Here is a 22,334-nt window from a genome sequence, read left to right on the forward strand (position 1 = left end):
TTGAGTTATCATAATTAATTAAGAAAATAAAATAAAGTTTAAAAATACTTTATTAGAAAATAATCTAGTAAATGCTTGTCTTTCTTACATAACGTAAACTTTTTCTTACTTTAAAGAAAAAAGCTTAAGAATTACAAATGGAGAGATAAATTGGCCTTACACCTAAATATGAATTTGTAAATAGTTTGGGATTGAAAATAAACGTAGAAAAAAATCTAATCCCAACGCCTGTTTGACGATTAGATATTAAATGTAAAGAATTACGTAATAGTTATATACAGTAATCATCAGAGATGGCTAAAGATTCAATACAAAATTATTCCTGAGCTTCTTCTTTGCTCTTCTTCTTTTTCTTTTTCTTCTCCTTCTTGGGTGTTTCCTAAAAAAATTAAATGAAGTCATTAGTAAGCTAATCTAATTAAAAATAAATTACAACACAAATCTAGAAAAAAAAAAAAAAAAAAAAAAAAAAAAAGACTTACTCCTGCTTCTCCTTCAGTTTCCATAGTTTCATTCATAGAAACTTCAGCATGTTTTTCTTTCTTTTCTTTCTTCTTCTTTTTTTCTTTCTTCTTCTTATCTTTGGCCGCTTGATCAACCTCCATTTCTTGAGGCTCTGTCTTAACCTTCACTTCAGCTTTTTCGGCTTCAGGTTCACCTGATTCTGATTCTTCTCGTTTACGTTTTTGTCCTGTTTCTTTGACTCCATTTGCTTCCGTCTAAAATTTTTAAATTGCAATTAATAAAATAAATTAATAAAAATTAATTAAAATATTAAAAAAAAAAAAAAAAAAAAAATACCTTAGGTACAGTCTGTTGAGGTGCTTGAGAATAATCAGCGTAACCCGATAACCAATCAGCAGGTGTATTTTCATTGGGTTTACCATGCTTGTCTAATTTTCCCTCAACAATCATACGTTTCTTCATTGAAGCCTTGGGGCCCAAGCCCCATTTTCTGGGGTAAGCATCTCTTTCCATAATCACACGCTTTATTTTAGCAACTACTCCGTGATCACAAGCACTCATTGTTGGCGAAGTCATTAGAGCTATAGCCAGAGCTACTGCTTCTCCTTTTGTTGTTACAATAACTATTTCTTGGTTCAATTCAATACCGTCGTCGTACATTAAGACACCAGGTAACATAATTTTAGCTCCATAGCAAATTGCGTTTACCTTAAAAAAAAAAAAAAAAAAAATTGATTTTAATAATAAATTTTAGAGTTAATCCTAGTGATAATACTAATTATAATAATAATAAATATTTACAGCACTGTCTTTCATAATAATTCTTTTATGATTAACCAAAAGAGCTTCCAATGGCTTGATAACTCTCCTCAAATAAGATTCATCACCGTGGTTCTCATATAACCACTGAGCATCTAGAATATCATGCATCGTCACCATATTATCTTCCTCGCTTTGAACTCCAGACCGATTTCTTCTGAGCTCCTGCATTTGCGCTCCAGTTCCCAAGAAGAGACCTAAATGAACGCAAATAGTTCTTACATAGGAACCAGCTTCGCATTTAACTCTGAAAATTCCTATATTGCGCTCTTTGTCGTAGTCGAGGAACCAGCTGTCATAGACGGTCCTCACACGCAGTTGTCGTTTAACTGCGGAAATCAGCGGAGGCCTTTGAAACAGCGCACCGCGTAATCGTTCCAGCGCTTGGCTTATCTGAAGAAATATACATTTTTATTAATTGTAAGACAATGATAGTCAGACAATTATTAGTTCAGATAGACAAATATTTAATTTACCTTCTGGGTGTCTTCTATGGCAGAGTGGAGCTTGAATACCGCGATATACTCTTTTCCCGCAGACTGCTGGGACTTGGCGAGACGCGTTGCTCTGTCGATACAGACTATCAAACATCCTGATACCTTGGGATCAAGAGTACCAGAGTGGCCAGTCTTCTCGACCTTCAGGATTCGCTTGATCCAAGCGACTACTTCGTGGGAAGACGGGTTTGATGGTTTGTCCAAATTTATGCATCCTGATTTAACGTACTCTGATAGAGTTCTGTGCAGAGGGGTTGATCCGCTTGTCAACGGTGTAAAATGTTTTGTCCTTGTTAACATTTTATCAAAGTTCTGTTCAAGAAAAATAATTATTAATATTTATTTTTGTTTTAAAAAAAAAAAAATATTTGATTTCTTAATAATATAAATTATAGCAATAATAATTAATTTTAAAAAATTAATTTTTAGAAGCTTTAAAAAATTATCAATGCAATTTTTTAAAAATAATTTTTATACCTAATTTATTTTTCAAGAAAAATAAAAAAAATGATCAAGTGTCTGCTAATATTAAAATTATTACAAATTAAATATTTATAAATTTATATTATCATTTTTTAGATACATACTTTGAATAATAAAGGCCAATCTTTACAATTTAGCTTCTCCGGAATGTCAGAAGGCTCCATTTTACAATCCATAGCCACCTGGAGCTCTCCCAGGGACTTCTTCTTGTTCTTCTTCTTTGCTTTCTCTGAAAATTAAATAAATTAGTCTCTTTGTCGGCTCATTAACCTCAACCACACTCTTGAATCATAACTTTCTGATTCATAATCACAAAAATCAAAGTAAAAAATATTTAATCTAAAAAATAAAAAAAGAAAAACTATAATTAAATTTTTTATAGATAATTACTCATAAATTTCGTGTAAATAAATTTATTTAAACAACCGGGGTAACAAACGACACGTGTTTACACCAACAATGCAACGCGGGAATCAATTGTTAAAAGAACGTAAATAATAATTATAAAAGTTAATCAAAAATTTAGGATTTTTTTTATAAATTGTTAGACATTAATTACAATATTTTTTTCTAATAATTACCTATTTCAGCCATGATTACAATTGTTAACAAACACGTGGGACTATGAACCGCTTAGTTTGATAAAAAAACTAAAACTACACTACCAGCATTTTATAAAATTACGAGAACCTGTGAATAAGTTTGACTAGAACTGCCGCGGGATTCAAACGTAGTTCAATTTTTCGCCACCTGGCAGCACCTGACAGTTCTATATTTTTTTATTATAACAATAATAGTAATGATTTATTAGTTCGTTTTTAATTGTAGTTTTCAAATCTGCGATAGAAAAGTCACGGGGGAAAGAAAAATTATATTTGTGAAGTTGCCAGATAAAAAAATTATAAATAATACGTATTTATAAGTTTATTTTTTTTTTAACAATAACAGGTGAGTGTTTTGTTGTTAAAATTAGAAAAAAAAATATTTAAAGTCAATAAAATAAATAATTAATGAAAATAATAATAATTTTTCTAAAAATTATTAAAAAATTTTGATTCACTTGTTGAATCTGATAAATAATTTAAAATAATATTTTTTTAAGTGCAAAAAGTGTTTTAAAAAATTATCAAATATTCTTTGTTAATTGTTGAATTATTTTTCATTTGTTTCAGATATGGACGAATAACTGAGGTTATTTTTTATTTATTATTATTACTTTGAATAATTTTTTTTGTGTTAAAATAATTGACTTGTAAAATAAATAAATAAAATGCCTGGCGAGGAAGTTATTTGTTTATCTTCAGACGAAGAAGAATCTATAGAAGATTTACCGATGGTAAGTATTATTAGATAATTTAAAAATAAATTATTCATTTGTTTTTATGGTAATTTGATTGTTTTAGAAAAATTTAGTAGACTGTGACTCATCGCCGTCAAAGATAAAAATGTCACCGATGGGGCATTCAATAAAACGAGAAAATTTGGAAGGTAAAAGGAAAGTGAAAGATACTGAAGAGTTACCGCTGAAGAAAGTTAAGGTTGACTTGTCAAAAGATAAAATCGAGCCGAAAAAAAAATCAGAGGATAAATTAATTGATGAAACTTGTGTCGCATCAACTTCTGCTGGCTTGAGGAGTAAAAGGTTGAGCACCGATTCATCAGCTTCTGGGACAAGTGATAATAATCATCGTAGATTAAAACCATTGCTAGTTGTCAAGACAAAAGAACCAGTGAACGTTGAAAACAAGCATGAAAATGTGTTCGCAATGTTCATTAGTCAGTGTCTGAGTCGGGAACGCACCCCGGATATGCACAAAATTGTAGAGAAACTCAAGCGCAAGTACGAGCAGCTGGATCCTGATTACGCTGCCTCTGAGGCCTTTGCTGAATTGCTGAATAACAAGCGTAATATTTTAATGCTTCAAGAAGACCCTTTTTACATACACATCAAAGAGGTATTGGATGAGATGAAGGTCAGGAGGGCTAACTCGAGAAATAGGCAGCCAGAACCTGAAGCAGCAGCAGCTGATGATGCTGATGAGGCTGATGAGGCTGAGCGAGAAATATACTTCAGGCGGGAAAGGCAGATCAAGAAATTAGAGAGGACGATGGACTTGGTGCAGAAGAGGATAAAGAAACTCGAAGAAGAAGAGGTTGATTGGGACGATGGAGATAATTCGACTTACTTGATTTTGGAGAGATACAAGAGGCGCATGGTTGAACTGTATAATGCATGGTGTAAGTTTACTGATAATCAGGCGGATGCTGGGAGGTCTTATCTTCGTCCTAAACACATTAAACTTACTGAGATTTCAAAAGTTGACAAAGCTATTAATAATTTTGTTAATGATAGACTGAAGAAACAAAGTTCTCTTTCTAATCAGATTATTAAGCATGATTTCTTTCCTGATTATCATGATATTTTGAAGCTCATTCATACTTATAATGAAAAACATAATTTGGGTTTGACTAGACAAGCTGAACATGATAAAGGTAATTATTATTATTATTGTTTTTTTTTTTTTTTTTTTTTTTTTTACAAAAATTAATAAATTTTTTTTTTTATTACAAAAATTAATAAATTTTTTTAAAAATAATTTTCAGCCAAAAAAGCATTTGTAAAATTAGGTGAATACTTAAAAAAAGAACGACAACAAGATTATTACGATACATTTTCAATGTGGTATGAAAATCATGAAGATCCAGCTCAAAATAATCTTGATTTGCTGTCTAAATTGCAAGAAAATCGTGAGATAGGTGACGAAAAATTAAACGAAGTCTTTGACAAATACACAAGAAAGCAGGAAGAACTTAATGCTAACGGTAAGCCGCCAGACTTAAATGAGTCTGATAACGACAACGAGGACAGTGACAATGATGATGATGACGATGAAGAAGAAGAGGAGGATGAAGGAGACGATGAAAGACACGTCAGCGTTACTCCAGTTGTTGACATAAATTCTGACTCTGATGCAACTGACGATCCAGAGGCTGACCTAGAAAAAAATGGTGTTCAGGATAATAAAGTGGATGTTGAAGAGAAAAAATTAGAAGAAGAGTTGGAGATAATAGAGCCTGCGGGGACTTCTGGGTTGACGAAGACTAACGGAAGTAATGGAAGTAAGGTAGTTGATGAAAATTTAGCGAGCACATCGAAGCAAGTACACCAAGCATCTTCATCCATTTCTGATAATTTAAATGACAATTCAAAAGGTTGGTGATGTTGATAAAATTATTGATGATGAATTTTAATTAATATATATTTCAATATTAATATTAATAAGATTAAAAGCAGCTGTTTTATTTAATGAGACATTACTGTATGCAATGTAATAATTTTGTAGTGAGTAATACTGATGACATCGACCACTGTGATGAAGCTGACGACAAACCAGTGTTGAAGTTAAGGTCATTCGCTAAGCCCCCCTGTTTCTGGGCCAACTCTCAAGAGATTAAGGATTCTGATTCTGACGAGACAGCTGTAGAAAATAATAATGTCCAAAATGATTCGTCTATTGAAATAATCGAACTTGATTCAACGGAAGGAAACTCGCCGGTCTCAAAAAATGTTAAACCTGTGCTAAATTTACCCGGAGGAAAAGCTTTGAAAAGGATTGTGCCGGTTTCTGCTGCTAATTTTTGTCGGATTAATTCTGGCTCTGTTGTATCAGCTCCGATTGCCACTTCCACGCCAAATCCAAGTCGGGTTGCTAATCCAAGTTGGCCTGTTTGTAGTAATCCTACTCCAGGACCTTCAAGAGGAACCTCAATGCAGATTCATCAGGCTCAAGCTTTTAATACTGCCAGTGCTAGTGGGGGTCATCGAGTTAAGTCTAAACGGCCTGTTGTTGTTCATAAAATTAATCATCATAACAATAACAATAATAATAATAATAACAATAATAATTTTGTAAGACGTCAAAATTGTGCCACAAACGCTGCAGTGTCAAGTGGACGTCCTGTAGTTACCAACACTGAAACCGGCAAAAATTATATTAATGTTAACAATTTACGATTAGCTAATCCTAGTTATAATTTTAATAATAATAACAATAATGGTAACAATTTAAGATTAGCTAATCCTAATCATAATTATAATAATAACAATAATAATAGAAATAATAATAGAAATAATAATAATAATAATAATAATAATACCAATAATGAAACTAGAAATAGACCAACAAATTTACCGAATAATATTAATAATGGTAACATAAGACCATGTCGAGTTAGAAATCCTACGGCGGCAAAAACAAACGCGCCAACTAAAAATTTTGATTATTTTAATAGACCACCACGATCAAATGGACACATGTCATGATAAATAAGTGATAAAAATAAATTGTTTTGTCGTTTTTCTTCTCATTGAGAACTTGTATAGTATCAATTATTTTTTTTTTTTACAATTTAATAAAAAAAAAAAAAAAAATTAAAAATATAAAATTGTCAATTCTAAAATTATAAAATATAGAGAATAATATATTTATATATTTGATACTATCTTACGGGTTATGAAATAATATTATTTATAATTATCTTCATTAATGAGTAATTGGGATCATGTAAATTTTCGACGATGTCAAAGTGGTCGATCATTTCTCTCAGTAAAACAAACTCAACTTGATCCACAAACTCAATAAGCCTCTGGAATAAAATGTTATTAATTATAACTATCTTCCTTTGTTCATTTAAAGTACTTTAATAAATAATTATCTTTTATTACTTTTGAATAATTTTTTGATTCTTGAATAAACACCGGCGTGTCCTTTTCACCGACTGTTACAATAACTTTTATGTTGTTGATTGCTTCGGATTTACTCATATCTAGTTCATTGAAGCTCAAATTTTTTACTTCATTGCTGAAATTAATTTTTTTTAAATTTTGTTTTTTATTAATCAACAGAATAATTACTTACTCAGTTAGTTTTAAAGCTTCGTTGTAACTGGTGGTCAGTAAAGGCTCGAGACTGTAAATACCGGCGATTAAAATAAGGCCTTTTATTAAGTGCAATTGCTTGGACTGTTTTAGAGTCGTCAGCCACTCACGGTCGTATAAAAGTGAAGCTGCTAAATGAGCTCCAGCACTATGTCCAGCTATCCAAACGTCCTTGCAACCCATTTTACGGCATACTTTTAATATTTCTTCTATTCCGCTTCTTATTTCTGTTACTAGGTTGCTCAAAGTCACTGAAAAAAATTACAAGTTTTCAGATTTGGCTTTGTAACTATAATTATTTAATTACATTAATTACCTTGCGGGCATAAATTGTATCCCAAGTTAAATACTTTTATTCCTTTGGATACTAATGGCTTAATATGAAACCCAGCAAGCTCTTTACTTCCTTCCTGCCAGTATCCACCGTGAATAAAAATTAAAACTCGCGCATCTGAAAATAAAATAGAGTAAAAAAAAATTGTAAAAATTTTTTAAAATTAATTTTAGTAAAAAAAAACCAATTATTTAAATAATTATTAAAAAAAAAATAAAATAAAACCATTGGGTAAGTTGGTTCCATAGTAGTCATACTTCATAAGCTCAGTGGGTCCATAAGATACGTCCAACTTGCAGGGTATAGAATTTCTGGCATCAATCGTCGCTGAAATAAGGTTTCATTAACAAGCAACCTTAATAATTTTATCGTTAATAAAATTTATTTTATGAAATTAAAAATAAAATTAATTTAGCAAATGTTTAATAATTTTTTTAACAAATAAATTATGATAAAAAAAAAAAATTGACAGGTAGAAATTAAAAAAAATTAAAAATCCAATTTTTTGGAACAAATTTGCTTGTTAAAAAAATTAAAAAATTATAAAGTGACAGCTACATTTAATGTCATTTTTTAAATTTAATTTTTTAAAAAAATATTTAAAAAAAAATTGCATTTTTAATTTTCACCTATCAATTTTATTTTGTCTTTTTTTTTAATCTGCTAGATTAATTTTTACAAAAATTTTACCTTGAATAGAAATTTTTAAAAAGTCCTCATAGCCTTCAGTATAATTTTTGCTCCACGCGCTCGGGTTGTACAATTTCTCATGCTAGACAAAAAACATATTGGTTAGTTAATAATTGAAATTTCCATAATAATAATTAATCAATGTAAGTTTAATCCAGTTTACTTACCAGATCAATAGACATAGTTGATCAATAATTATACTTTTAATTTTTAAAATGTCAATATGTATTTATAGTCTTGAAGAAGACAAGCCGGATACTGAAAAGTTATTTTTTATAACAGTCCAAGAATGTCGTTATGCAAGTACTGTAATTGTAGATTGTAGGAGGGTAAGTAATGGTTTATACTCTTGTGAGATAATTTTTTTTAAATTTTATATCGCGGTGTTTTTTTTGTTGCTTTGCTCGAAGAAAAAGAAGAAAACTGTCTTGCCTGCGAGGTTAAATATTTAATATGTTATGTTTTTATTGGGTTAAGCGGGAAAGATGGCTGTTATGTATACATATATATTGTTTTATCACAAATCACAAACATATATATATAAAAAATAAGTTGTTATTTGGCAACGACACACCGAAAATATTTTGAGGTAATTTTTGGAGCATGACAATTTATGCTTTAAATAAAATTAAAAGTGAGAAAAAATAAAGTGGCGACACTTGTTTGTTTAATAATTATTATTTACTATTATTAAAAGTTTTAGGTGAAAAATATATTTTTTTGTTTACTTAATTTTTGGTTATGACGACGTTGAAAGGTATTTTTCCAAACCCAAGTAAGTGTTTGTTTATTTAATTAATATATTTTAATTAAAAGACATTTGATAATTTTTATAAAAATTATTTAAAAAAAAAATAGAAAAAATTTCAGTCACTTAATAATTTTTTTTATTTATTTAATAAATAAATTTGCTCCAAAAAAATTTTTTTTTTTAATTTCTAAACATCAATTTTTTTATAAATTAATTTTTATAAATTTTTTAAATAATTTATTTGTTATAAAAACAAATTTTAGATGTCAGCTGATTGCAGTAGAATTATTTAATCAACTTGCAATTTTTTTACTTCAGAGCCGCCGAGAAAAAAAAATTTTTTGTATGAAAATGTCAAAAGCTTGCGGCAAATGGAGAAATATAACACTAAAGAAGAAGATGAAGTAGATAAACCGAGGCCTAAAACTGGCCCGAGGATTAGCAATAAGTACCAACATGTCGCCCCGAGAGTCTACTCTAGTATCCGCGGCTCCAGCGCAGTGTTATCGAAGAGCGACAAGAGTAAAGTGAGCAACAAAGCTATGAGTCGCAAGTCTAGCGCTCCAAGTCTCGTCAAGACTGGAGACAACAAATCATGTGATTCTATAAATTCTAATCTGTGCAACAGTAATAATAAATTAAAATCCAGAGAGTACAAATCTCAATGCAATTTAAGTTCTAATTTGGCGAACGGTGTCAGTAATTTGGACATTACTCGCGAGGTTGAGAAAAAAGAGTCTCGGAGTCAAGGTATTCAGACATTAGATTCCAATGATTTAGACAGTTTGTACTCCGAAGGTGTTATTAGGTCTGTAAATATTTTTTTAGAATTTTTTTATCACAAATTATAATTTAAAAAATTAAAAGTGAATTTTTTAAAATATTTTTTTTATAAAAATTAATTTATTGTAAAAATTTATTTTGGAATTTTTGCAGATATCCATCAAGTAGGAGCAGAGAAACTGAAGAAGATAAATCACTGTCTAAAGAAGACGTCAATTTGAATCTAGACTTGGGTAGAGATCCTTCACCTGCTAGATCCTTAAATATCAAACAAATAGATTCGCCTTCTCCGGGAAAAGATAAAGACTTTGTTAAAATGAACAAAGAAAAAATAACTGTTGCTGCGAGATTGGCTGCTCAGTTGAATAATGGTATTGTACCGCCTAATTATCGCAAAGGAGTTGTTCCCAAGTAATTATTGTAGTAATAATTATAATAATAATATTATTGATTATTATTGTTGAGTTTTTAATTATTAAAAAAATTTTTTTAAGGTATATACTTGAAAGAAAAGAAGAGCAGCAATTAAAAATTGAGCAAGCTAAATTAGAAGCAGCTAATTCTGATTGTCCAGCTGGCCATATTCCGTTACCTGATAATGAACGTAAAGAAACTTTACGTTTATTAAAAAAAAGTATGAATATATTTTAAAAATTTAATTAAATTTATAATATTAAGAGAATAAATTTTTTTTAATTGAATTTTTTTTTTTTATAGATTATCAAGAATTTGTTAATGAATTAAACAAAATGCCAATACGGTCAGACACGCTGCGCTGCCAGAAGAAAAAAATGGAGATTGAAAAACAATTAAATAAACTAGAAGAAGGAATTAAAATATTCTCGCGTCCTAAAGTGTTTGTTAAAACAGACGCTTAATTAAGACTTGAGATAAGATTAATAATTAAATAAAACATTCCAAGTGCTTTAAATATTAAAAATAAAAATAAAAAATCACTGATTGCCTATTAATAATATTAATTAATTTATATAAATAAATTATGTATTTACGAATAATGTAAATAATTGTACTATAGTATGAAGCTTAAAAAATAATGTCAACTAGTCTGATGTACAATTAAACGTAAAGACTTTTGTCAAGTACAAAATAAACACTAAGTATTTTTTTTTTTTGGATAAATTTAGGATTTTATTTAATTTCCTACTCTTTAAAAAATAGTTAACAATTAATTATAACTAGTGTGGAGTGTTTTAATAATTTTTGTCACGATGGAAGAGGCTGTAGTGATTTGTCAATTATGTGTAAAAATAAATTTTGGTCAAATTTTAGCTGTTCATGCTTGAAATAAATTTCTTCTTGGTCAAACCACTCGTCAATGTTAAAATCATTAAAAAAAACTTTTATTTCTCTTTTTGCTGAGTCTGGAGAATCTAAAAGTTTAAAAAAAAAATTTTTTAATTCATTTTATTCACAAATTTAAATTGAAAAATAAATCACCTGATCCGTGGGTGGCGTTTCTGGTGTCAGAGAGTCCAAATCTACCGCGAATTGACTCTGGAACTAAATATTGAGCCTGGTAGACCTTTGTAGGGCCCATAAGTTCTCTCCACCTGACAATAGCATTATCTCGTGCTAGAATGTGAATGTCTGAAGGTCCACTGCTCATAAAAGTCACCAGGCGGTTGTAGAAAAATTTATCCTTGTGGTCCTGGTAAAAAAAACTTGCCTCGCTGAAGGTGATTTTAGTCCGGCGGGACCTAACTACTTTGAAATCATTGTCGATTATCAGCTGTCGTATTTTCTGTCAAGAGTTTTAGAATTAATTAATATTAAATTTTTTTTTTTTTTTTGTTATAAAATTATAGAAAAAATTATGATACTGAAGTTAATCGTCAGCTGTTAATTTAAAAAATTTTTTTAATAAATTAATTACAATAAAAAAATGCTTCTAAAAATTTTTACTTGTATTTTTTTATTAATTTTTACATGTGAAACTTTTTAATTTAATTTTTTTTCCAAAATTGAGAGACATCTGATGATTTTTAGAAACTTTTTAACCAATAAATTACAGCAAAAAAAATTATTTAAAAAATTCTATTTCTAAAAAAAAAATTACCAGTGTAATTTTTAAAAAATAATTATTTCTAACCAAGTATATTATTTAATTTTAATAAAAATAAAAAAAAAAAAAAAACATCAAGTGTCTGTAAATTTCATCAAATTAATTTTTAGGTTAAACTCACCTGAAGCGCGAACGGATTTTTTATGACGTGAGGCTTCAAAATAGCGAGAGTCAGCTGCAATGGATTATTAGATCTCATTCTTCAGTATTTTTTTTATTAAAATTATGACTTGTCAGTTGTTAATTAATTATTTTTTATATATATTTTAATTATCTAATGACAGAATTATTTATTCTCAACTCGTCATGTTTATCAAGTTTTATAATAAATCAGGCCGCGTATTTTTGAATCATTCAAATGTTTGCTGTCGAAATATCCAATAAGAAACTGAACCTCCCCACTCCCCTTCTAATTAATTTTCAGGAATAGATAGTAATTAATTATAATAAAAAAATGCTTATTAAAAATTTTCATAATTTTTTTTTAATATAATTTTATTATTATTAATTATTATACATCAGTGAAGTATAAAATTTATTATTATAATAATGTTAATAAAAACATTGCTGATAAGTCCACTTTGGATAAACGCGTTTGAACAAGTTCATCAAAACAGTATCCTGCGATTTCAACTGGCCGTCAAACACGCACTTCATATGCCCGTGAGTACCTAAAAAATTGAATTAATTATTAATACTGAATCAAAACTAAATTTTAAAAAGAAATTAATTTTTTTCCTACCTAAAGGTTCCTTAATGTGACCACGACGGCCATGCTTGGTGCGTAACTTGACTGGTTTGAACCAATCAATGTCCTCACGGTTGTAGAACATGAATCTAATAGATGCAGATCTTTTGAATACTTTGAAAGGATGCCCACTTAAAATCACACGCTTTATTACTAATCTGTCTGGATTTGCTGATAAAACACTTCCAGTAGCAACAAGTTTCTAAAAAAAAAATTCCTAATATTAAGCACAATCCAAATATTTAAATAAAAAATAATTTTTAAAATTTATATTTACAGGCAATTCATTATTTTTTTGCTGGAAGCATAAAACTGGACAGGGTGGAAACACGATTGGAGCGTACATGCTCGCAACAGCTGTCTCTCCTGGTTGGAAGAATCTCAAGTACTGAAATAAAATAATCATTATTTTTATTTATAATAAATAAATAAAATTTGTAAGGAATGTCATAATTAATTATAAAGCAAACCTTATGCTTAGGTGTGAAAGTATGTTCACTGAAAATCGGCGCAGTGATAAATCTTCTAAATCCACATTGGAAGATAAGTCTATCTTTAGAAGCAATTGGCTCAGAATCAGGATCTGGAGTTCTTTTCAACACGACGTTCAACAGAGACATTTTTTGTTCGTGAGACAGTAAGCCAAATACAATCAAGTGTTTTTTCTGTCTGATATGATCTTCGAACACGTCTTTTGGTACATCTTTTACATGGATTGTGATGTAAGATCCAGGCTGAAAATTTAAGTATACTTTATTATTATTATTATTGACTTTAATCAAATAATAATAATAATAAAATTAAATATAATTTTTAACAAACCTCAACTCCAATAATTTCTTCATTTTTCTTCAAAATAGTTTTAGTAGTCCTTTGGAAATTTTTAAACTGAAATATACGAGCATAATCCGTCGGCAAATCTTCTTTAGGATCCCAAGGACTTGTACGGAATGACTCCAGTCCTCGGTACTTACAGAATCGTTCTCTTGCAGGAATATCCTGAGGAGTATCCATTTCATCAGGGAACTGTGCGTCTTCTTTAGCTTCTGTTAATTCAAAAAAAAATTTAATTTAATAAACTGTTGATCAAATATTAATGGATTTAAAAAAAAATATTTTTTGTACCTTTGAATCTAACCATGGCTTGTCTTTCTTCCATAATATCCAATTCTTCATCATACCTCTGTTCATCCAATGGAGCTTCAGACTCAGTTATGGTTTCGTAATCGTCATCCAATTGGCTTTCCTCATCCGAGTCGCCCTTATCGACTGCCATAGTTTCTTCATTCTCTTCGTTTTCATTATCATCATCATCATCACTGTCACTTTCGCCATCATACTCTTCATCGTCGATAATCCAAGCGGCTTGGTAGTTAGATGTACCTTTTAACACTCGCTTAATATTTTTCTTTTCCATCCGCTCTCGTTTTGCTTCTTCCAATTCTTCAGCAGTTGGCCAAGTTTGTTCAGCGTCCATTGGGTCTGGAGTGTTTTCAGATTCTAAATTTTCCTGGAATAAAATAAAAATAATAAATAAATAAATAAAAATAATAAATAAATTAATTAATTACTTGTAATGCAGGATCAGCACGTTCCAATACATTGACTTCTTGATTAACATTCATGCCGTTTGATTTTCCAGAAAAAGGATCAGAAGTCGGCGAATCAATTTGAGACATCTGAAAGTCTCCTACTCCAATTATGTATACCAAACCATTAACTGAAAGCGTTTTTCCTCTTAAATATCCCGTTACTTTTAATGTTCCCTTGTCATCGGTTTCCTAAATTCAAAATAAATAAATAATCAACCTTAATTAATTTTAAAAAATATTTTTTTTTTTTTTTTTTTTTTTTTTTATTTGTTAAATTAAAAAGACTTACAGGACTAAAATCGAAACGCTCAGAAATAAAATGCGGCCGGTTATTTCTGTAGAAAATACTCTGTTGTTCTTGTTCACTAACAACTCTCAATGCGTTGTAAGCGTCAATAGAATTGTTCAGAGTTTGAGTTCTTACTTCAGGTAAGTATTTCTGGATTGATTTAATAATATTTTGTCGTACTTTCTTAGCTTTATTTTTCTGTAATAAAAATTATTTAATTATTAAATTAAAGGTATAAATTTATATACTGAAGAAATTTTTAAAAATACCGTAATAGAATTCTCATTTTGATCAGCAAATATGACCATGCTTGTTGGTAATTTCTGAGGAATACTAGTCTTCAATATCTGTTCGCCCCACTCATCGATATTGTCTTTAATAACAAACAAAACCGTTGAAGCAACTTTCATCACGTCTAATGTGTCAAATAAATTATCTTTGCACGGGACTATAATCTCAAATTTCTTCTTAAGCTTCGTGAGACTGAAAAAAAATTTTTGATTACTTTATTTAATAATAATAAAACTAAATTTGATCCATACCTTATATGAGTAAAAGTTTCTTCATTAATAGCAGCCATATCTTCATCAGCATTTTCATCATCATCATCATCATCATCATCAGTAGCCATTTTTTCAGAATTAGATTTCTTTTTAGGTTTTTTATTTTTACCCACATGATTTTCTGACTGTTTAAGAATTCTTAGAATATTATTCACTTCAATATTGTCTTGCAGAGGAACAACAGCTATCAAAACTGGAGCCGATTCTTCGCCTCCGATTTTACGTTTTTCCATCAGAATTTCTTCTCGTTTTTTTAAACGATTCTGATTGGATTGGTTGCGACGCTGATCTTTCGTCATTATTAATTTATTTCGCTTAGTTAAAGTCTTTACATTGACCTTACCTGAAAAATTTTATCAACCATTAATGATAATAAATAAAATTAAAAAAAAAAAATTTTTTTAATACACGCAAAAAATTAAATTAAATTATTTTTTACAAAATAATAAATTTTTAACTAATTTTTCAAAATATAATATTTAATAAAAATAAATATAACCTTCTGAGGAACGTTTAATTTCACGTTTGCTCCTATGTTTACCAGTGTTATGATTCTTGTGATTTTTCTTCATTCGCGTCATTTTTATTATTGTTATTAATTAACAATTAACTTTTACAATAATTAATAAATTGCAGTTGTTGATAATAACTATCAATTGTAATAATTTGTTTTTGTACAAACCATGTGCTTACACATGGAACTGGACACAACTTAAATAAAAAAAGGTTATCAGTAAAGAAATAAGGGACAGCGCCATCTGTTTAAAAAAAGGAGCGTAAATTATAAATTATTTTAAAAAATTTATAATTTTTGATGTTTAAAAAAAATTCATTTCTTTTATTAAATTAAAAAATTTTTTATAAATTTGATATTAATTTTTTTAATTAAAATTTAAAATTAATAAATCATCTGATTTGTAATTTTAAATAAATTAAAAAATTCGCGGTATTTATTTTAAAGAAATATCTTTGGCAGCAAGTGCTGCCACCAGAAAAAAAATAAACCAAAAATACAAACTTAAAAAAAGATGTCGCTTTACAGTCGCCATTTTTATCTCAAGTATTTCTTATTTATCATTTGTCATTCAATGAATCTCCAAGATCCAAGTTAATTTAGCTTTTCACGCGTTGCTTTTTCACATAATCATTTATAAAATAAAACAATCGATCATAAACAACAAAGTTGAAGATATTTCCTGTCTGTCAATAATTTTTTTAAAAGATAAGTAACCTTAGTAACATTCCTGTCGCTGCATACACAAATAAACATTCATGATACATGATAAACAGTGAGTTTATTTACGTAATTGAATAAAGTGATTAGCATTAGTACCGAGTATTTATTAATTATTTTATAAAGGCGACGAAAAACTCATCGTGAATTATTTTACAATTTAATTTCTCGTGAATGATTCAGTCTCAGGATTAATCATGCAGAACCAAGAAGATGGTGTTGAAGGTAACTGTTATTTTATTAATTATTTTAAAAATCAATTATCGATTATTGTTTTAATTAATTCAAAATTTTAATTTTAATATTCAATTACTAGGATCACCATGGAACAACTCAAGCGGCTGCGAGGAGGAGCGCAAGCCCCGGGAGGGAAAAAAGTCAAATGTCCTCGCGCTCTGGGGCAATGAGCGCACCATGAACCTCAACCCCTTGATCCTGACGAACATTTTGTCGTCGCATTACTTTAAGGTTAATTTGTATGAGTTGAAAACTTACCACGAGGTTATTGATGAGATTTATTACAAAGTTGCCCACTTGGAGCCCTGGGAGAAGGGCAGCAGGAAAACCGCGGGACAAACTGGAATGTGTGGAGGCGTGAGTATGTTTTTGTTACTGGTAATCATATCATCATGCATGCTAATTTCTTTTGGGCTTTTAATTATTTTTATTTTTAGTTAATTTATAATTTTGAAAAATTTTATTTTTGGTTTTTTTAATTTTTTTTTAATTATGAAAATTTTTTATTAAGAAAAGTCATGAAAATTTTTTAAATAATTTTTTTTATTAAAAAAAGTCATAAAAAATGTTTTTCAATAAAAAAAAAAAAAATTATAAAATTTCTGGTAATTTTTTTTTTATGGGTTCTTGGGACAGTAGAAATAATTTTGAATTTCTAATTAATAAATTAATAAGTTTTAATGGTTACAGAGTAGCATGTTTTGGTGAAATGTAGTTTTTAAATGTGAATGCTATTAATTTTGACACGAGGATTGTAATTTAGCGGTTCATGCAGGTACGCGGCGTTGGAGCTGGAGGGATAGTATCAACGGCCTATTGTTTACTTTATAAATTATTTACCTTGAGATTGACGAGGAAGCAACTAAATGGACTTATCAATCATCCAGATTCGCCTTATATTCGAGCTTTAGGATTTATGTATATAAGGTAATAAAATTAATTAATAAATCAATAAATATTGATCTATTTATTTAACAGTAGAAATAAAAGACAAATAAATTGATTGAATAATTACATAAATAAAATAAAATAGAATAACCTTTTATTTAAAAAGCGATGAAGCTATAAATAAGCGACCTGAATATTAAAATAAATATTTGGATTTATTATTAGATACACACAACCACCAGCAGATTTATTTAGCTGGTATGACGAGTACCTGGACGACGAGGAAGAGTTTGATGTTAAAGCCGGTGGTGGGCAAATGATGAAGATGGGGGAAATTTTAAAGCAATTTTTGACCAAGCTCGAGTGGTTCTCGACGCTGTTTCCCAGGATACCGGTCCCGATACAGAAGGAGCTTGAGCAGCGTTTGAGTGAAAGGTTTCCTCAGCAGACAATAAACGCTCGCAATGCCAAGCCACCTATTACACTGAATAATCATGGGAAGTATAGCGCCGGTCGCAAGGATAATGGTAATTCAACGGCCAGGAGCCAGCCTAGACACATTTCCGACAGCGATGCTCACTGGGGTGAAGCTGAATCACGTACGAGTCAATGGCGAGCCAGGTGCGTCTACGTGGTATGACTTTAAATCACGTTATTATAATTATTTTAGTTTAGTTTGAATTTTTTATAAGTACTTTAGGTATTTTAATTAATTAATATTAATATTAATTAATAAATTGCCAGGAGAAAAATTAAGGGGTCTGGAGACAGTGGATCTAGTCCAGGAAAATAATATACACCCGTACGCTAATTGCGTTTCAGGGGGTACTTAAAAATTTTACACTTGTCCCTCAATTTTTTTTTTTAATTATTATTATTATTATTAATTATTGTATTTATTATTTTGAGATGTTAATCTTGGTTTTTTGAAGATTCGTGGTAAATGGAGTGTGTGATTAAACGTTTCAGATCTGATGAGGAACGCAGAGACAGCAGAGACAGACATCGTGATCGTGATCGAGAACGCAAACGATCTCGCGAACGTGATCGTTCAAGAGATCGCGACCATGGAAGCAGCAGAGTTGAGGAAACTAGGAAACGTGATCGACATTCACGGAGAACGAGTCGTGAACGCAGTCGAGAAAAAAGTAGAAGACATCGTAGTCGGAGTAAGGAAAGATCTACTCGGGATCGAAGTCGAGAACACTATCGAGATCGATACCGTGAACGGTGAATGTTATTATTTTTTATTTATTTATTTATTATTATTATTAATTAATAAAAAAAAAAAAAATATAAAAATGACAAATAATTTTAATAATTTTTATTTTAATTAATTAAATAATTAAATAAATTTTATTACAGAAAAAGTTCACCAATGGACTATGCAGCCGAGTTAGCACGTGAACGAGAACGACAACGACGGGACTAAATAACTAATTTAAAAAAAAAAAAAAAAAAAAAAACCAACATAAAAAAAACATTGTACCTAAAAATACAATTATTATTAAATTGATGAGTTGATTGCTAAATAAGTTAATGAATAATAAAATAAAGTTAATAATTTTAATTATTAAGAAAAATAATTATAATTTAATATTAAGAAAAAATAAAATAAATTTACTAAACAAAATTAATGTAAGTATATCGATTTAAAAACCGAGCCATTTAATTTAAAATTGATAACGTTTGTTATATTTTAATTGATTACATCTCTCGTAGTTTTAATATTCTTCTTTTTTTATATAAATATATATAATAAATAAATAAAGTTATCGTGTAATTTAAATATTAAAATTTTTCTCCTTTTTTTTTTTTTTTTTTACTGTAAAATTTAGAATTTTTTTAACAAATAAATTATGGCAAAAAAAAATTGACATTTAAAAATTTTTAAAAATTAAAAATGCAATTTTTTAAAAATAATTTTTTGGAGCAAATTTATTTGTTAAAAAAATTTTTTTAAATTGTTAAGTGACAGCTAACTTTAATGTCATAATTTTTATTTAAACGAAAAATAAATATGGCGGCAACTAGTGAAGTTCAGATGACGTCAAGTGAGCATGAAAAAACGTGTGTTGAAATTTTAATAAATAATGAGGCTCAAAGGACGTTTATTTATATTATTTAAGTGTAAAAAAAAGAATATAAGGTAATTAATTAATAAATTAAATAAATAATAAAGAATGATAATTGTGAGTTAAAAATTTTCGTAATAATTATAAAATGAAGAATGTCAATGACATGTTTATAAGATAAATAGATAAATACATGCGCAAAATAATGAAATGTTTTTTTTTTTTATTACAGATGATTGGTAGACGTTGTGCTCTAATAGCTCTTGGCGGGCTTTTAATACTAGTTTTGACTGTCAATATTTATTTTATACGGATGATTGTTGAGACGCCGTCTGACAAGTATGCTAGAAATTCCCCGATTGCCAATGACAGAATACAGGATAGAAATAGTAATAATAATAATCAAATAAACGGTGATGATAATAATAATAATAATAATATTAATGGCAATAATTATGATGATAATAATAATAATAATCGAGTGAAAAAATCACTGACTCATGAAATAGAAGAGAAAATAAAAGTAGAGATGAGGTTGTTGCCGTCTAAATATTTTAAACGTAATTCTAGTTATGCTTTGTTGCTCGATAGGCTGCTTATGGAATTGAAAATTATGCCTAATACCAAAGATGATATTTGGAGTATTCCTAATAATAATGTAAGTTATGTTTTTATTTTTTATTTTATTATATTGATGTTAGCTGACATCTGTCAAATTTTTGGATTTTTATAACCTCTAAATTTTTGTGAAAATATTTTAATAAAAAAATTCTTACAAACATTTTTATTATTATTGATTTGCTATAAAAATTTAAAAAATTGACAGCTGTCAGCTGATTTTTATGTCATAAAACAAATATTAAATTTAATGAAACTTAAATCAGCTGACATTTGTCAATTTTTTGAATTTTTATAAAAATAATTTAATAAAAAAAAATCCAAAGTGGAAATTTTTAAAATATTTTTATTATTATTATTAAAAAAATAAAAACCAAAGAAATTGTCAGGTATCAGCTGATTTAAATTTAATTATTTTTTTATATTTATTTATTTTAAAAAAATAGTCAAATTTTTTTTTTAATTTCTGTAGGTACTATTTTAAATTAAATAATTATTGTTAAAACAATTGATAATAAATTTTAATATCTATCAACAGTGGCCAGACGCGCATCATTTATTACCACCAGCAGCGCCAGAGCTAGGAACAATTTTGAACGCGTTGCGTAAAACCAAAATAGTAAAAGTATCAAACGCCCAGATGGGAACGCAATTGAAATTAATGCTAACATTAGAACCAAATGTAAAAGCAATATTTAAACCACAGTGGTACTCCAGGGACACTGTTTTACACGGTCCAGTGTACTTTGGAAAAGACAGGCACAATGCTGAAATTGTTGCTTTTCATTTGTCGTCTTTACTTGGCCTAAGACGTGTTCCTTTAACAGTTATTAGAAAATGTAATTCATTAATTTCAATTTTAAATAACTACTTTATAAAATTCATTAAAAATTATTTTTATTTTTTTTTTTTTTAGTAAATTTAAAAGAAGTACAGAGTAAAACTACAGCAGAAGTATCAGCGACAATGTTTGAAGAAGCTAATGAAACTTGTTTATATGGAAATTGTCATTATTGTTCAGCGTCAGATCCTGTTTGTAGTACTAATAATATACTTGAAGGTGCTTTAATTCTGTGGTTACCATCCTCGTTGAAGCTTTTTAAACATCGACATCCCTGGCAGAGAACTTATAAGCGTAATAAATTAGCTCAATGGGAAACTAATCAAAATTATTGTGATAAGGTATTTTTTTAATTTATTTATTTATTTAATATTATTACTAGCAACCTTGAAGATTATAAAAAATAATAATAAAATTTATAAAATTTATAAATTTTATAATTACTTTTTATTCTAATAATTTACAAAAATTAAAATAATTAAAATAAAATTTTTTTTTTATTTATTTAGGTAAAGGAAAGCAAAACATATGCTCCTCATGCCTCTAGTCGTCTTCTCGACTTAATAGATACAGCGATCTTTGATTTTCTCCTCGATAATGGAGACCGTCATCACTACGAATTGATGCAGAACAATTTCCATAATCCAGCTGTATTATTAATAGATAATGGAAAAAGCTTGGCGAATCCCGACATCGATCATATCGACATACTGGCTCCGCTGTACCAGTGTTGCATGTAAGCCCGTCCGATTAATTTAAACTCAGTGTAATTAAATAATTAGACCCCTGGCAGTTGTTAATTGTACTACTTTCTACTCCGCCACTAGATAATCCACTTGTAGCTTGTCTTGATAATTGATTAATTAATACACAAAAAAAATATTTTATAATATTTATTATTTTTATTATTATAGGATTCATAAAACAACGTGGGATAGGCTGCAATTACTAGGCGGAGGAGCTTTAAGTGCTTCATTGAGGCAACTTCTAGCTCAAGAAGCCGTAGAATCTGAGGTTCTTCCCCTCATAACTGAAGATTATCTCAGCGCTATGGATAGAAGATTACTTACAATTTACGCGGTCGTCGAATATTGTTTAAAACTTAAAAAATATCCTTCTAATGTTATTTTAGATCATCGATGATTTTTTCTATTCAAAATTTTATTTTATTTTATTTTTTTTTTTTTTTTTTTAATAAATTATTTAAATAATAAATAATAATAATTAATATCACCACTGCCGTGTACAATATTTAATTTTAAAATTCGATGATTAAGTATTATAAATTATAAATGTAGAAATTTATTAATTATAAATATAGTTATCAGTTTAATAAAATACATTTTTAGTAAAAAAAATTATTTATTAATTTTTTTTATCAGTTAAAAATTAATTAGGAATTTTT

The 22,334-nt window shown here is 28.6% G+C and overlaps 8 protein-coding genes across 13 annotated transcripts; 4 read left to right on the top strand and 4 right to left on the bottom strand.

Annotated features, from left to right (window-relative positions):
• Positions 1 to 32: 32 nt before the first annotated feature.
• Nop60b (dyskerin pseudouridine synthase 1 Nop60B) lies at positions 33 to 2,986 on the bottom strand. Its single transcript, XM_074240175.1, has 7 exons — positions 2,846 to 2,986; positions 2,369 to 2,493; positions 1,761 to 2,093; positions 1,267 to 1,677; positions 802 to 1,173; positions 483 to 719; positions 33 to 379 (listed from the first exon to the last, which is right to left on the bottom strand). Exons 1-7 carry the CDS (start codon positions 2,856 to 2,858, stop codon positions 317 to 319), a joined length of 1,554 nt encoding a protein of 517 aa, XP_074096276.1. The 5' UTR covers positions 2,859 to 2,986; the 3' UTR covers positions 33 to 316.
• Positions 2,987 to 3,107: 121 nt separating this feature from the next.
• On the top strand, positions 3,108 to 6,733 carry LOC141537800 (uncharacterized). The gene is made up of 5 exons (XM_074258983.1): positions 3,108 to 3,212; positions 3,437 to 3,600; positions 3,668 to 4,757; positions 4,869 to 5,477; positions 5,609 to 6,733. Exons 2-5 carry the CDS (start codon positions 3,535 to 3,537, stop codon positions 6,586 to 6,588), a joined length of 2,745 nt encoding a protein of 914 aa, XP_074115084.1. The 5' UTR covers positions 3,108 to 3,212; positions 3,437 to 3,534; the 3' UTR covers positions 6,589 to 6,733.
• Kfase (kynurenine formamidase) lies at positions 6,649 to 8,617 on the bottom strand. Its single transcript, XM_074259030.1, has 7 exons — positions 8,395 to 8,617; positions 8,228 to 8,309; positions 7,763 to 7,864; positions 7,520 to 7,654; positions 7,184 to 7,454; positions 6,991 to 7,126; positions 6,649 to 6,911 (listed from the first exon to the last, which is right to left on the bottom strand). Exons 1-7 carry the CDS (start codon positions 8,407 to 8,409, stop codon positions 6,777 to 6,779), a joined length of 876 nt encoding a protein of 291 aa, XP_074115131.1. The 5' UTR covers positions 8,410 to 8,617; the 3' UTR covers positions 6,649 to 6,776.
• An 84-nt stretch (positions 8,618 to 8,701) lies between these two features.
• On the top strand, positions 8,702 to 10,647 carry LOC141537820 (uncharacterized). 4 transcript variants are annotated; one of them, XM_074259005.1, is made up of 6 exons: positions 8,702 to 8,816; positions 8,925 to 9,002; positions 9,297 to 9,786; positions 9,915 to 10,172; positions 10,256 to 10,395; positions 10,479 to 10,647. In XM_074259005.1, the coding sequence occupies exons 2-6, from the start codon at positions 8,969 to 8,971 to the stop codon at positions 10,637 to 10,639; spliced, it is 1,083 nt and encodes a 360-aa protein (XP_074115106.1). In that variant the 5' UTR covers positions 8,702 to 8,816; positions 8,925 to 8,968; the 3' UTR covers positions 10,640 to 10,647. The 4 variants fall into 4 exon arrangements, with proteins under 4 accessions (XP_074115106.1, XP_074115112.1, XP_074115101.1 ...); XM_074259011.1 differs by having other exon boundaries at positions 8,708 to 8,816; positions 8,931 to 9,002; XM_074259017.1 differs by lacking the exon at positions 8,702 to 8,816 and adding an exon at positions 8,839 to 8,861 and having other exon boundaries at positions 8,931 to 9,002.
• A 320-nt stretch (positions 10,648 to 10,967) lies between these two features.
• LOC141537850 (nucleoside diphosphate kinase 6) lies at positions 10,968 to 12,168 on the bottom strand. Its single transcript, XM_074259038.1, has 3 exons — positions 11,966 to 12,168; positions 11,220 to 11,523; positions 10,968 to 11,152 (listed from the first exon to the last, which is right to left on the bottom strand). The coding sequence occupies exons 1-3, from the start codon at positions 12,041 to 12,043 to the stop codon at positions 10,986 to 10,988; spliced, it is 549 nt and encodes a 182-aa protein (XP_074115139.1). The 5' UTR covers positions 12,044 to 12,168; the 3' UTR covers positions 10,968 to 10,985.
• Positions 12,169 to 12,312: 144 nt separating this feature from the next.
• Positions 12,313 to 15,721, bottom strand: Tsr1 (Tsr1 ribosome assembly factor). The gene is made up of 11 exons (XM_074258993.1): positions 15,536 to 15,721; positions 15,016 to 15,379; positions 14,743 to 14,956; positions 14,474 to 14,671; positions 14,164 to 14,373; positions 13,718 to 14,102; positions 13,415 to 13,638; positions 13,063 to 13,326; positions 12,870 to 12,980; positions 12,587 to 12,794; positions 12,313 to 12,515 (listed from the first exon to the last, which is right to left on the bottom strand). The coding sequence occupies exons 1-11, from the start codon at positions 15,615 to 15,617 to the stop codon at positions 12,397 to 12,399; spliced, it is 2,379 nt and encodes a 792-aa protein (XP_074115094.1). The 5' UTR covers positions 15,618 to 15,721; the 3' UTR covers positions 12,313 to 12,396.
• Positions 15,722 to 16,106: 385 nt separating this feature from the next.
• LOC141526281 (pre-mRNA-splicing factor 38B) lies at positions 16,107 to 19,178 on the top strand. 3 transcript variants are annotated; one of them, XM_074241219.1, is made up of 7 exons: positions 16,107 to 16,325; positions 16,397 to 16,495; positions 16,587 to 16,864; positions 17,271 to 17,434; positions 17,621 to 18,016; positions 18,365 to 18,625; positions 18,761 to 19,178. In XM_074241219.1, the coding sequence occupies exons 2-7, from the start codon at positions 16,468 to 16,470 to the stop codon at positions 18,825 to 18,827; spliced, it is 1,194 nt and encodes a 397-aa protein (XP_074097320.1). In that variant the 5' UTR covers positions 16,107 to 16,325; positions 16,397 to 16,467; the 3' UTR covers positions 18,828 to 19,178. The 3 variants fall into 3 exon arrangements, with proteins under 3 accessions (XP_074097320.1, XP_074097312.1, XP_074097328.1); XM_074241211.1 differs by having other exon boundaries at positions 16,107 to 16,495; XM_074241227.1 differs by having other exon boundaries at positions 16,108 to 16,495; positions 17,283 to 17,434.
• A 244-nt stretch (positions 19,179 to 19,422) lies between these two features.
• LOC141538469 (glycosaminoglycan xylosylkinase) lies at positions 19,423 to 22,254 on the top strand. The gene is made up of 6 exons (XM_074259951.1): positions 19,423 to 19,544; positions 19,703 to 20,128; positions 20,627 to 20,927; positions 21,005 to 21,270; positions 21,439 to 21,665; positions 21,844 to 22,254. Exons 2-6 carry the CDS (start codon positions 19,703 to 19,705, stop codon positions 22,070 to 22,072), a joined length of 1,449 nt encoding a protein of 482 aa, XP_074116052.1. The 5' UTR covers positions 19,423 to 19,544; the 3' UTR covers positions 22,073 to 22,254.
• Positions 22,255 to 22,334: the final 80 nt, after the last annotated feature.

This window comes from Cotesia typhae, unplaced genomic scaffold, assembly GCF_013202065.1.
Source record: "Cotesia typhae breed Kobodo isofemale line unplaced genomic scaffold, CoteBio_Ctyphae contig_11, whole genome shotgun sequence".
Lineage (NCBI taxonomy): Eukaryota > Metazoa > Arthropoda > Insecta > Hymenoptera > Braconidae > Cotesia > Cotesia typhae.